This window comes from Uranotaenia lowii, chromosome 2 (genome assembly GCF_029784155.1).
Source record: "Uranotaenia lowii strain MFRU-FL chromosome 2, ASM2978415v1, whole genome shotgun sequence".
Lineage (NCBI taxonomy): Eukaryota > Metazoa > Arthropoda > Insecta > Diptera > Culicidae > Uranotaenia > Uranotaenia lowii.
Genome location: NC_073692.1, coordinates 381,786,766 through 381,800,976, shown reverse-complemented (window position 1 = coordinate 381,800,976; position 14,211 = coordinate 381,786,766). Strand labels below are relative to the sequence as shown.

The window sequence follows — 14,211 nt, the reverse complement described above, 5'->3', positions numbered from 1 at the left end:
ACTGAATCAATTTTTTAACATCCCCTCAGTATTCCACCCCGGTGATCAAGTACGATCGACGTGGGTACAAACCGAGGGAGCGTTTCTTCCTGCTCACTGACAAGGCTGTTTACCTGTTGGATGGGAAAACCTACAAACAGAAGCACCGGCTGCCGCTGGATAAGATCGATTTCTGTATCACCAGCGAACGGGACGGAATCATGCTGATCCGCATCCCCCTGGAGCTGAAGAAGGACAAGGGCGATCTGATTCTGGACGTGCCGGACATCATCGAGTGCAGCATCTGGATCGTGGAGGCGACCCGGAACCGGAATATCGTCACCATCGTGGACACGGGATCGTAAGTTATCAGCAATCCAAATTAAGTGAGTTGAAATATGGGTAATAACAACTACTATTTGCGTTTTTAGACTTTCCCACAATCTAGTCAGAGGTAAAACCGGTATGATCGAGATTCAAACCGGACCGCAACCCAGTATTACGCGAGCCAAAAGCGGAAACCTATTAGTTGTAAGTATCTAAGAGCATATAATAGATATGAGACTGTTTTTTCGTACCTCATTCATCCAAATATCAAAATTGAGATATTTTTTAAGTTTAAGGAGATTTGAGACTTAAAGTGGAGACTTGATCCTTTATTCAGGGTGTCCTGACCCTATGTAAAAATTTAGCAAATTCCAAAGATAAAAGGTCTGTTGACTAGTTTTTGCCATATTAGTTCTCATTTCACAGTTTGTAAGTATCAGACAAAGAGAATTCTAAAAGCTTGTCTACTACCCTAAAGTCATTGCATACTTTGAGGCGCAATTTGCTAGTTTTTAGATAAATGCGGTACATATTTTGAATCCTTTTCTACAAATAATTACTGGATGAACATAATTTATTGGACAAATATTAGTAGTTTTATGATTTATTTATTTATTTATAACAAATCAATTGAACACATATTGGTCCAAATGATAATTTAAAATTTTATAAAAAAGAGTACTAAGTCTAATTACAGGGTTCTCAAAACACTTTAAACTTTACTACGACAAACATCTCTCGAAACGTCAAAGTCGAAGTGCTCTGAAAAACGGTTGAATGTTTTCATAACACCGATGATAGTGCTAAGGAGTGTATCAAAAATATGTTACAAACACTTTTTTTTCATTGAATTGATTTTGATGATAATTCAAACAAGAAACAGTTCGGAAGTGATTTGAAAAGCTTATTCTTACCGTTTATAAAGAAATACAAGTAAAAAAGAAATTATTGGTAATATTCTTGGACTTTCGACTTGACGCGTTTCCTTAGGTTTTGTACAACTGATTGATCACACTTCTTGGCCGCAGCATTCCAATTTTTCTTGAAAACCGCCATGGTCCTGTTGGCCTTACCATTCTTCTTGAAAACTCTCTTGACGATAGCCCAATGTCGTTCTATGGAGCGAAGCTGGGGGCAGAAATCTACATCGTTATCCTCAAACCATCTAAGAATGGATTTAGAGTAGTTGGCTGACGCCAAATCCGGCGAAAACAATGGTGGAGTCGTATGTTTCTTATGTAGTGGCAGGAACCTTTTCTGCAAACACTCCTTTTGGTAGATATCGGTATTTATTGTTCCTTTTGTAAAGAAACTCGCTGACTTCAATCCGCAGGAGCAGATAGGTGCCACACAAGCACTTTCTGGCCAAATTTTTCCACCTCAATCGACTTCTCGTGGTCACTCACATCCACCCCAAAAGCTGCAGTGTAGAATTGCGGTCCCGGAAGAGTACTGGAATCCTCTTTTACATAAGTTTCATCGTCCATGAGAATGCACGCATCTGGCTTCTGCAAAATCCGATGATACAGCTTCCGGGCTCTGGTGTTGGCTCGTGATTTTTGTTCAGCCGTTTTTTTTGGACAATTTCTGGTTCTTGTATGTCTTTAGGTTGTTCCGCTTCTTGATCCGCTGTACCATTCCGATCGATGTCCCAGCTTTTTTTGCCAAATCCCGTATGGACATCGATCGATTCCGGTTGATGAGGTTGATTACCTAACGGTCCAGATTGGGTCAGATGGTCTTGGTAAGTAGAAGACCTAAATATGTTTATAGTTAATTTTCGATACACTCCTTATTAGCTCCATAATTTTTCAATCGAATGGGACCATACAATCGAGGATCTTGGTTTCTAAATCCACGGGGTCGCACACCTAGAGGAATGGCTTCCTGGAGCGTGGGGCAGTCAATTTGCGATGTCAAGAGATCGGCTGCGTTTCTGCGGGCTTGAAGAGTGTCTATGTCTATGAGACGGCATCGAGGTTCATAGCTTGTCTAGTGAAACGGGTATTGCCAATTCAGGTGCCCTCTTACCATTCTGGTATTAGCTGATGCATATTCAAGGATAAAGCGAAAAATACTGCAATACAAACTTTTCAGGCAATACACATCCTTGAAGTCCTTGGACACTCGAAATAAAAATCCAAGACTTCTCGAGACTTTGTCGACAACGTAGTTTGTGTTTGTCCTGAATTCCAGCTTCCAGTCTAAAGCTACGCCTAGCTCAAGTGCCCAGACGTGTTCTACGCATGCGGTTGGCTCATCTCCGAAAAAGTCCTACTCAGCGGAAATAGGCTACCGCCTTCTTGAAAAGCTGATGACTGCACATTTACTGCGATTCAAAGGCAGGCAGTTTATATCACACCAGTGTGCGAAGAGGTTAAATTGGTTTTGCAGGAAATCAATAACGTCTTGGCCGTTGATGTTGTAAAATAGTTTAAGCTCGTCAGCATAGCATAGCTTTGAGCCGTCGAGGAGTGAGATCACATCGTTGAAGTAGATTAAAAAGATAATCGGCCCTAAATGGCTTCCCTGAGGTACATCTGAAAAAGCTGTCAGCAGAAAAAAAACCCCGTGCGAACTGTTAATTTACGTCCAGATAGGTAGCTCCGGAACCAGCCAAGAATAGTTCCACAGAAACCCAGGTGTTCGGGCTTTCCAATGGCAATATCGTGGTTGCCCAGACAACCATTTGGTGGGTATTTCAAATTTGCAACACAAATATACGAGTAAATATATGTGTAAACAAATCGTATATAATGCAGCAAAACCAGTATATACGTATAATTTTGGAGGCCATATAGGTATTTGGATTGTATTGAATTACGATTTGCACGATTCGTCATGCGAATCATTTACGACTACCCTGATACTTTTTGGAATATGCTTTGACAATTTACATCATCATATAGATGATTGAGGTTGTAATCTTGTAGGTCTTCGCTCAATATACGATTGAGAATATCTTTATATACGACATTTTTCGTAACAATATGGAAAGTTTAACGACTTATTTGGTCGTCTTCTGCGACTTGAGTGCAGGGCTCTCATTTTCCGTCAGTTGAATAAATAATATTATTTCAAAGAAATGGGATTTTTGCTGTCAAATTCAAGTTTATATCGTACAATTACTTACAGTTTTCGGAGGCTTCCTGATCCTTATCGGAAATTTCCTGTTAATTTTATTTTCATCGACAGGTACAATATGGGATACAGCATCGGCCTAGATTTCGGGTAGAAATGTTTCGCCGCCGCGCTCAATGTGAACACTCTGGGAAGAACACCTGGTTGTTATGATAATATAAATCGTATTTCATGTTAAAAAAAAATCCTTATCTCGAATTATTTTATGCATAGCACGACAACATCTGTCAATGACGGCTGATAATCGTATATCGGTCGTTTCACGGATTTTTTGCGAATTGTCGTTCACAAAGGTCGAGTTCATATGTACATTAATACGAGTCTTTTTTCTTGTCGTAATAAAATCATACAATGCATTTGAATACAATAAAGAATATACATGGGCCGCACATTGTAGGTGCAGATATACGAAAATGAGTTTGAGTTACTTTCTATACGATATAATCTGTAAAATAAAATACGACTTCTGGTTGTCTGGGTGACTTTGTCGAATGCCGTAGACAAATCGCTGTAAATAGCGTTGGTTTGTGACTTCGCAGCAAAATTTTCATGCACGTAAGAAGAAATTGTCAGACGGTTAGTTATCGTGAAGCGCTTGGGCATGTTAATTGTCGGAAAAAGTATTCTTACAGGACAAGAAAATCGGATCCAAGACCACCAATTCGATTAGTTTAGCTACTGCGCATAAAACCGAGATTCCCCGGTATTTGTTGAAGTCTCTCCTATTACCTTTTTCATAACCGGAAACTCTGTCAAGCGAAGCATATAAAATAAACCTAACAGAGGTCAGCAAAACAGGCATGAAATGTTTAATAAAAATAGCAGATATTCTGTCCGGACCCGTAGAGGAAGAATTTTTGAGTTTAGCTGCTGCTTTGAGATGACTGCATCATCAACTACCCAGTGGCGCAATATTCCTGACTGCACTATCCAAATGTTCAGGGGATGTAGGAGCTGTATTATAGATAGACGAGAATTATTTGGCAAAGCCGTATTGTCATCCAGAAACATTTGTGTTAGTAGGCCAGGTTCATTCCGCTGACATTTAACATGTTCCCAAAACGATTTTGGTCTGGACTTGAGATCACGTTGAAATCGAGCTAGATAGTTTTGGTGACAACGTTTGCTGACTTTGGGCTTGTGATATAGCTCAGTTGGCAAGTCTGTTGTCTCCTGAGCCGATGTCCGCGAGTTCGAGCCCAAGAGTAAACATCGAACACAGTTGTACCGGATAAGTTTTTAAATAACGATCCGCCAACTGTAACGTTGATAAAGTCGCGAATGCCATAAAGATGGTAAAACGACTATAATCGAAAAAAAAAGTTTGCTGACTTTTTTGTAAACAGAATTTAGTCTACGATAAATGTCCTTAGTGTATCTTGACTTGTTATAATTTCTAAGGGCACATCTCTTCGCCGTCTTTAGTCGTCATAGTTCAGTCGTGATCCAAGGAGTCCGTATATTCTTTTCAGTAGTATGTATTGGTACGTGACGATCGATAACGTACATCAAGATGTGCGAGAAGGTTTCGGCCGCAGGGTCGGATCAGATAGGTCGAGCTCAGATTCCCAGGTGATGGGAACCAGGGTACAAGAAATCTCGTCAAAGTCAGTATTCTTGAAGTCAAGATAGAAGGGTGCTAATTTTGCGACAGGAGAGTACTCAGGGAGTCTAGTATGATGTTCGATAGGGTCGATAAAGTTGAGCGTGCTGGATCCGGGTATAGAAATTTAGCATGGTTGGAGCACCATTTCAAACCGGGCAAATTGAAGTCACCAATTACGAGAATGTCATCATCGGGTGCACAGAGAGAGCTAACTTTAAATAAGCAGCGCGAAAAATACTCAGCAAGGGCAACATCAACATGGAGTGCTTACAGTATCTTGGTAGCCAGATTACGCCTGATGGTGGTACCAAGAAGGACATCGAAACCCGGATCAGAAAAGCCCGATTTGCGTTTGAAAGTCTCCGAAACATCTGGCGCTCACGCCATATCTCTCTACGAACTAAGATCCGAATCTTCAACTCAAACGTCAAATCTGTATTAGTGTACGGTTGTGAAACTTGGAAACATATGCGGTGACGACGCGTAAATTGCAAGTTTTTGGGAATCGCTGCCTGCGGAACATCATCCGCGATTGGTGGCCTGGCAATTGGATCTCAAACGTGGAACTTCATCGCCGGTATCATCAAAAGGCGCTGGAGATCGAGATTCTGGAACGTAAGTGGAGATGGATTGGGCACACGCTGCGAAGAGATGAAAACGAGATTTGCAGAGAGGCGCTTGGGCTTGTGATATAGCTCAGTTGGCAAGTCTGTTGTCTCCTGAGCCGATGTCCGCGAGTTCGAGCCCAAGAGTAAACATCGAACTCAGTTGTACCGGATAAATTTTTCAATAACGATCCGCCAACTGCACCGTTGATAAAGTCGCGAATGCCATAAAGATGGTAAAACGACTATAATCGAAACAAAAAAAAAAAAAAAAAGAGAGGCGCTTGACTGGAATCCAGATGGGCATCGAAGAATAGGCGGGCCCAGAAGCTCGTGGCGGCGTAATCTAGCCGCTGAAATCCGCACAGTTGACCCTTGAGACACCCTTGCCCTTCGACTCAGTCGCGCTGTTTCCCGCCAGCGTCTTCTGGCAGCAAGTGAAGACGCTGGCTCCGGATCGCCAGCAGTGGAGATCTTTTATCTTAGCCCTATGCGTGTCGGTCAATCGGCACCGGACCCTTAGGTAGGTAGGTAGGGCATCCTCTCTCGTGAGGTCAGGAGACCAAGATCAATGCGGATCAACACGAGTTCTAGATCACTCCAGGAACTGTCTTCGATGAGCAACGCTGGAAGATCTGACTTAAGGGCAATCAACCGGTGGTCTTTTTGCTATTACGTGAACTGCGATCGCAACGAAACACTAAATAGTCAGGTCCAAATATCTGGCTCGAAAAGGTACGGTCCTTCAGCCATGATTCCGTGAAGGCGTCAACGTTGTAACAGCAACACGAGCTTCCGAGCAGATAGTCTTCTAGACACGAGTTCATACCTCCGACTTTCTGGTAGTACAAGGTTATTGAGTCAAAAGTTTCCAGAACAGAGCTAGATTCCTAGATCCGTGAACACTGGGAAAGATAGTACCATCAGGCGGAGGAAACCGGTCGTGAGTGTCATACTTGCCTGATATCTCCACAGGCTGGAGAACCCCTGCGCCACAGACAAACTCAGGGCTGGGACGACTGAAGACGCTGGCGGGAAACAGCGCGACTGAGTCGAAGGGCAAAGGGGTCTCAAGGGTGCTCAAGGCCTTGTACAAGTTGCTACATTCTCGAGGTTCGGGAAAGAGCGTGCCGAAGAGCTAGTGAGCGTAACACGTCGACAGCCTCGCAGTGCACTGGAAAGGGAGAGTCCATCACGAGGAGGAAGGCCAACATAAAATTGATATTTGCCTGTAGTTGCAGACTGGAGGCCCCCGTCGCCAAAATCGAACTTAGGGCCGGTATGACTGATGACGCAGGCGGGAATCAGCGCGACTGAATCGATGGGCTCAGGGGTCTCCGAAGTGCCTTGGTCGTTGCGTCCCAATGAAGAAGCCCAATAAGAAGCTGTAGTTCGATCGTACTCGAAGGCAGGCAGCAGGTGATTCAGGTTAGAGCATGCCATGTCTGAGCAGCTGGATTTTCGCTAAAATTTTGTCTCGCAATCGGAAGGTTCTAAAACAACGTTTGTATTTGCCTGAGGATACAGGCTGGAGAACCTCATCACAACAATCGAACTGATACCAATGATCACGATCGATTCTGAAGAAAAATATATCTTTTTGGACTCTAGGGATCAATTATTCCCATAACATACAATTGAGAGTTTACTATTGCTTTGAAAATGTGGCATTATGAAGTTCATATTATATTCTCACGATTGACATATTGGAATAAATATTTTTTCAAAAGGGAAACATTTTTAAGTGATCAAAAAAGATCTTCAAATGGCATTCACAGTAAACCAGTGATTGAATTTTGCTGAGCATGAGTTGATCAACCATCTCTCGCTCAACGCTTTACTCGGAAGCAAAGGTTGCTTTGAGGCAGCGAAAACGACAAAACCGATGATGTATACGCTCTCAACATGGCCGCCTTCATGAAGCAATATACATTCGAGGCAGCGAATCCAAAAAACCAAACGAATGGCTCTCACTCATCTCCTGTCACAACCTTGAGGGAACCGAATTCAAAAGGCAGAGCAAACCCGAGTCTCCTCGTTTGTGCCTGGATCGAATGCGTGAGGTTTTTCTGCTATTGCTATTATTGCACAGCAACCGCACGCAGGCAGCTAGTTTTTTCATTTCTTTTTCTTCCCCCCTCTTTCACCATACGTTGCGGGCCGTGCAACGCAATAAGTTCGGTTGTTTTTGTTGTTGCCGCAACCTTTGCGGTCGGCTCGAGTTATTCAAATTCAACAACGTAAATGAGTATGTGTGCCTCGTCTTCTTCATGCATCATGTAGCAACCGAACGTTGAGAGAGTTCGTTCGGGGCAGCAAACGGATAGTGTCTCTCAGAGCAGATCCTCCTCATGGGGGGAGGTTTGAATGAATGTATATGTATCGTCTCCTGTATAGCTATGCGAGGCCTCAAAGTGTGTATTTTGAATGCCTCTGATGAGAAAATTGGTGAGGATTTCAATCACTGCAGTAAACGAAAATTACCGAGTTCGGTAATTTTTTTACCGAAATCCTAACATGTGTAAATCGGTAAACTGTTCGATAATTTCTTCGGTAAAAAATAAACGAACATCGGTAAATCGATTCTTCATTTACCGATGTTCGTTTATTTTTTACCGAAAAAATTACCGAACAGTTTACCGATTTACACATGTTAGGATTTCGGTAAAAAAGTTACCGAACTCGGTAATTTTCGTTTACTGTGTTTGTTAAATTTTTAAAACAAAGTTAAAAAACTCGAAAAATAAAATTTTATAATTTTTATGAGAGAACAGCATTGTTGTTTTGTTCTGTTTGGCAAATTTTTATTGAATATTTGATATTTGTAAGACATTCCAGTTTCGAGATATTAAGTAATCAAGTATCCCCAGGGATCAAGTATCCTCATTCTCCCTTACGCTTTAGTCTTAAGTAGATTTTAGATCTCTTAAAAAAAATTAGTTCCACTGAGATCCTTTATGCGTGTTTTGTTTCACAAAAATCTGATCCTGATCTTGATTCTGTTCCTGTCCCTGATTCTTTAGCTTTAATTTCTCAATGATGTCTTCAGGATTGATATTCTGGCAGTTCTCATGAAAACAGAACAATTAGTTTTTCAACTTCCTAAACAAGATCTAGGGGAATACTGTAAGACTCATTAAAAATCTCAATTCTATTAACTATATACAGAAATATTGAAAATTTTAAAATGATGAATTCTTAAACCATTTTTTTCGTATTTTTCTTTTCAGATTGCTGGTCAATAACCGACATCGTACTTCAGCTACACACTAGCGTACTTAGGCCTTAACACAAAATTCAAAAAACCCAATAATGTTGAACAAAATTTTGAAGTGTTTTATTAAATTTAAAGAAGAAAGGCATTCTTGCACACGCAACTACAGGGGACATCCTAGAGGGATATAAAAACAATATGCATGTACTCTTTAAAATCAGCTCTTCGAGATATAAAACCTTAACAAAGAAATTTATTTTTCCAGAACAAATACAACGAAAAAATGAAACTTTTAGCAATTGTGTCGCTTGCCCCAGTGCCATTTTTTGAAAGAAAACAAAAATGAAGGTGATAGGAACATTTTATTCGATAGATAGGCAAACAATAAAATTTGGTCTGAATATGTTTATATATATATTTTTTCTTTTTTAATTGAACAGCGGGACTTTTTAATTCCTATTTAGGTTCAAAAAATGTTTCAACTACATATGGCAAAACCCCTTAAAGCACACAATCAAACTAGGTAGCCAGTAGATGGTTTTTAAACCCCCTTTTTATTTTAATGAACGACATTTTTACGGAATAAATAGACACAATCTAAGGACGCGCACACGCGTAAAGCTAGTTATTATTTTTGAGTTACAACCGGAAGAAATCTGTCCGCTAAGGTTCATTGAAAAGTGACAAGTTTCCCCTTTGACAGAAGGCACAATAAGTCAATGAACCCTTTTCCTATTAAAAAATTGCTAGAAGAGAAAAATCAATGAAATACCCGGAAAAATCCTTCTATCGAAGCCATCCGAAGACACAACACGTGTGATAAGGCTCGCAATAATTTAAAATCAAGCACGAGCCAAACCACCACAACTTGCCGGAGAATGAAATTCAATCGTACAAGAGGAAACCTTAGAGCAGTGAGGATTAATTTACAACAGGAGAGACGGATTTACCCTCTAAAGTAACCATTATTGGAAAAGTACAAATATATTTTCCGCAGCCGAAGGGTGAACAAAAAACCAATACGTCGTCCGATCATCGATGGATTTCTGCGTTTTCTGACAAAAAATCGAAATGAGCAGCACCCTTAACCGGACCCGGATTGCGTTCTACGAAAGGAAAAAAAGGCGCGCCCCAAGGATCAACCAACACACTACTCTGCATTTCTAATGAAATAAATAAACTTGAAACAACGCGGTGGACAGATTTTTTTATCCATGTTCTGCGAAGGGGAATCTGACACCAATACACAAAAAAATCGATATTTTACAGTTGCACATTTAGGGAGAAAACACGATTTTCTTTCCACTGCTGCTGAACCATTACGACTATTAATTACTTCGGCCGAATTCGCAGCTTCTCTGATCCATGGATGACATTATTGATACAGGAATCGATTGGAAAAATGTGCCTTGGGTGGCAAATGACAAAAAAGCAACAACGACTATAATAATAACAGCAACAGAACAGTAAAAAGCATGAAGATACAAATGGAAACAAAACCGATCGTTGGCTGATTTTTTATTCAATCCATGCATTTGACACACAGAAACAATGCCTTCTATCCACTGTATCTAAAAATTGTTACTTATTTTATTAGAATTTAAAGCGAACCATCCTGTATGATTTATCCATGTAAATAAAAAAAAAGTTCAAAATTAAGTTTTGTCTTTTACTTGCCCAATCCGAAAGAACTAAAGTGTAGCATCAGCACCTGTTGGGGAAATAAAATTGAGAAATCAAACCAATGTTCAAGAATGACAAATCCATTATTCGATTTTTTTAAAACCTACTGCCTCCAGTGCTATAATTGCAAGCTATTTTTCCATGAAAAAACCCTTTTATCGATAAAGAATGATACTACGCATCGTTTTGGTCATATAGACTCAAAAGTTTTCGGACCCTTTTCACGTGTTGGTACTGAATTCACGTGGAAATTAAGTGATCCTCCACGTAGAGACGTATTTGGTGCATTACATGTAAAATCTTTGTAAAAAAAATCAGTTCTCTATATGGCGTGGATCCGACAGTTGGAGCTAAAAGACAGAAAATCCCTAGTGTTGGAGAAGCCGACTTTTCGTAAGTAATACTTTGTTTTGTGGGTGCTATTTACATCTTTGATTTTTCAACAGGATTTGAAATAAAGGCAGCTGGGACGGCCAGGCAACTCTAAAAGGACATATCAAATGCCATTTTCGTGACAAATTTGTGGTAAATAAATTAAGTGAATTGTGAAACGACCCAGTTTAAAAGTGAATATAAAAAATGCATATGTGATTCATGTATTGTTATTTATTCGACTCAATCAAGTTCACCTGCAAAATAAACTATTTTTTATTTATTTGAAAGAAACGAAAATAAACCACTAACATTCGCATTTCAATAATATCCACGTAGCAGAACAAATTTCTTTTCACATTCGATTCACAAATGGAATTCACGTACAACTCATATGAAAATCACGAAAATTTTATTTGCTACCTGAAATTCCCGTACCTAGATGCCAAATGATTTTCAGGGTGGCAAAAATCCATGTACATTTTCACGTAGCAATCATGTGAAAAATATTCGGAGTGTGCTTTTGCCAAACGAGCATGAACAATAATGAAAGGGTAAAATATACCTTGATAGCAAGGTGAACGCTCGTGAAAATCGAAAAGATAAATTATATCAACAGAATTGAAGAACAGGTAAAAAGTGATCCGAAAAATGTCTGGAAATTTATGAAAGATCGTAACAAATCGAATGGGGTTCCCATGCATGATGCAGTCTATATCGATTTTACAGAAGCGTTCGATAGAGTACCACATGAACTGTTAGTTAAGAAACTGAAAAAGATGCGTCTTCCTAGTTGGCTCACAAAATTGATAAGTTCGTACTTAGTGAATAGAACAGCTAACGTTAAAATAGGCACCGTTGTGTCCGAAGCTTTTCCAATATCCTCAGGTGTGCCACAAGGAAGTCATCTCGGCCCCTTATTGTTTGTTCTCTTTATAAACGACTAATGTTCTCTAATACACTCATCGAAACTGCTATACGCTGACGACCTGAAAATTTTCAGAACGATAACTTGTTTGTTAGACTCTTACGTACTGCAAAATGATATCGACACTTGTTGAAATGGTGCAACCCACACGGAATGCAAGCAAATGCAGGGAAATGCAATACTGTATCATTAACAAGAGCACGAAATCCAATCTTATTCGACTTTAGAACGGGTCAAACTACGCTTCAACGGAAGAGCGAGATCAAGGATCTAGGAGTCGTTTTTGACTCTAAGATGAAGTTCATAACGCACATTGGAGCAATCACAGCAAAGGCGTTTGCTACACTAGGATTGATACGTCGTAATACGAAAGATTTTACGGGTATCTATTGTTTGAAAACGCTGTTCAACTCTCTTGTCCGGACCGTGTTAGAATACTGTGTTCAAGTCTGGGCTCCTTACCATGACGTCCATGCTAACCGCATCGAGCGAGTCCAGAAATGCTTTTTACGTTACGCACTTCGAATGCTACCTTGGAATGATCCAGTCAACTTACCGCCATACGTGCAGCGGTGCAGGCTTATTGGACTTCCGACACTCGCGGAAAGAAGAATTCTTCTACAACGTTTGTTTATTTATGATCTTCTGATGAGCAACATAGATAGCATAGAGTTGTTCGAAAAATTGCAGATCAGTGCGCCGTCTAGATAGAACATTACGCAATTGCTATTTCCTCATTACCTTGTCCTCTTATTTTTATGAATTATAGACATAAATGAGTCATGAGAAATCCGTACCCCTAGTGGACTAATGCTCACTTGAAGCGGCTGAAAAAGATACGTTCGAAATTGTTGCGGAAGTTTAGTAACTCCAGATGTCCGTTCGTTAAAAGCAAATTGAACGCTGCGACTAAGCAATACAGAATATACAATCGAATTTGCTATCGTCATTATGTGGATCGTACTCAGAGTAAGCTACGTCGGCATCCGAAAAAGTTCTGGAAATTTGTGAACTCCAAACGGAAGGAGTCCTGGCTTCCAGCTACACTCTAATTAAACAACCGTATTGGCAAGTCACCATCTTTTTGCGATGCATTTCGCTAGTATTTTTTCAGATAAGTCGCCATCTGCCAGTCAATCGAACGCTGCCGTAACACGACTACCTGTCGATGTGCTCGATCTGAATGTTTTTGCTGTTAGCGAGGAAATGGTTTTAGAGGCTATCATTAATTTGAAGAATTCCACTTCAGCCGGACAGGATGGAATACCGGCGTGCGTACTGGAAAATTGTCGCAATGTACTGGTGAAACCTCTTATGCGTATTTTTAATCAGTCTCTAGAACAGCAAAAATTCCCTGCCATCTGGAAAAAATCATTTATGTGCCCAGTGTACAAAAAAGGCGACAAACAAGATGTTCTTAACTACAGAGGTGTCACATTGCTAGCTGCCTGCTCAAAAGTATTTGAGAGGATCGTCAACGATGTCATGTTTTCAGCTTGCCGGAACTGGCTCTCTGAGAACCAGCATGGATTTGTTCCTAAACGCTCGGTAACTTCAAACCTGATGGTTTTTACATCGTTCTGTCTGCATATCAAATATGGATGGCGGCAAACAAATAGATGCGATGGATCAGGAGCTACCTAACGGATCGTCGATTGGCAGTTAAAATTGGTTTCGCTGAATCCTCTGATTTTATTCCTAAATCCGGGATACCGCAAGGCAGCAATTTGGGACCTTTATTGTTTACGATGTTCTGTTATGACATCAATTTGTTACTCACTGGGTGTGGAGTTCTGCTGTATGCGGATGACTTAAAAATATTCTTAGTCATAAACAGTCAATCTGACTGCTTCGAGTTGCAACGCTTCTTAGACACAGTTGTGAACTGGTGCGCTAACAATTTACTGGTTTTGAGTGTTGCGAAGTGCTGTATATCACATTTGGGCGCAGGAAAAATCCCATTGTGTATAATTACAATATTATGGGCGAGCAATTACATCGTGTTGAGAAGATTAAGGATCTTTGCGTTTTGTTGAACATTCAAATGAATCATACGTCTGAGCAAAGAATTCACAGATCCGGTCTGCTTGTGAGCTCTGTATTGGTGTCTGGTGCGATCAATACTGGAATCCGCGAATCTTGTATGGTGGCCTTTTGAAGCTGCATGGACAGCGCGTTTTGAAGCAATTCAACATCGGTTCGTGCGTTACGCTCTTCGAGAGCTACATTGGGAGAATCGTTTAAATCGTGGCAAAAATTCTTCGGAACGAATTTGACGAAAATCCCCCGAGGGTCCAAACATGCCAAGTGAAATGATCTTCTCTAAACTCAGATAAAAGCCAAAACCTCTTTTTTT

At 40.4% G+C, this 14,211-nt stretch overlaps 1 protein-coding gene across 3 annotated transcripts in view; it reads left to right on the top strand.

Moving 5' to 3' along the window:
• The window catches only part of LOC129745440 (unconventional myosin IC), a 125,237-nt gene extending 114,706 nt beyond the window's left edge, over nt 1-10,531 (top strand). For all 3 annotated transcript variants that reach the window (XM_055738517.1, XM_055738518.1, XM_055738516.1), the window contains 3 exons: nt 30-340; nt 411-510; nt 8,889-10,531. In XM_055738517.1, coding sequence (XP_055594492.1) covers nt 30-340; nt 411-510; nt 8,889-8,903 — 426 coding nt within the window. In that variant the 3' untranslated portion in view covers nt 8,904-10,531. The remainder of the gene's footprint in view (nt 1-29; nt 341-410; nt 511-8,888) is intronic.
• Nucleotides 10,532-14,211: the final 3,680 nt, after the last annotated feature.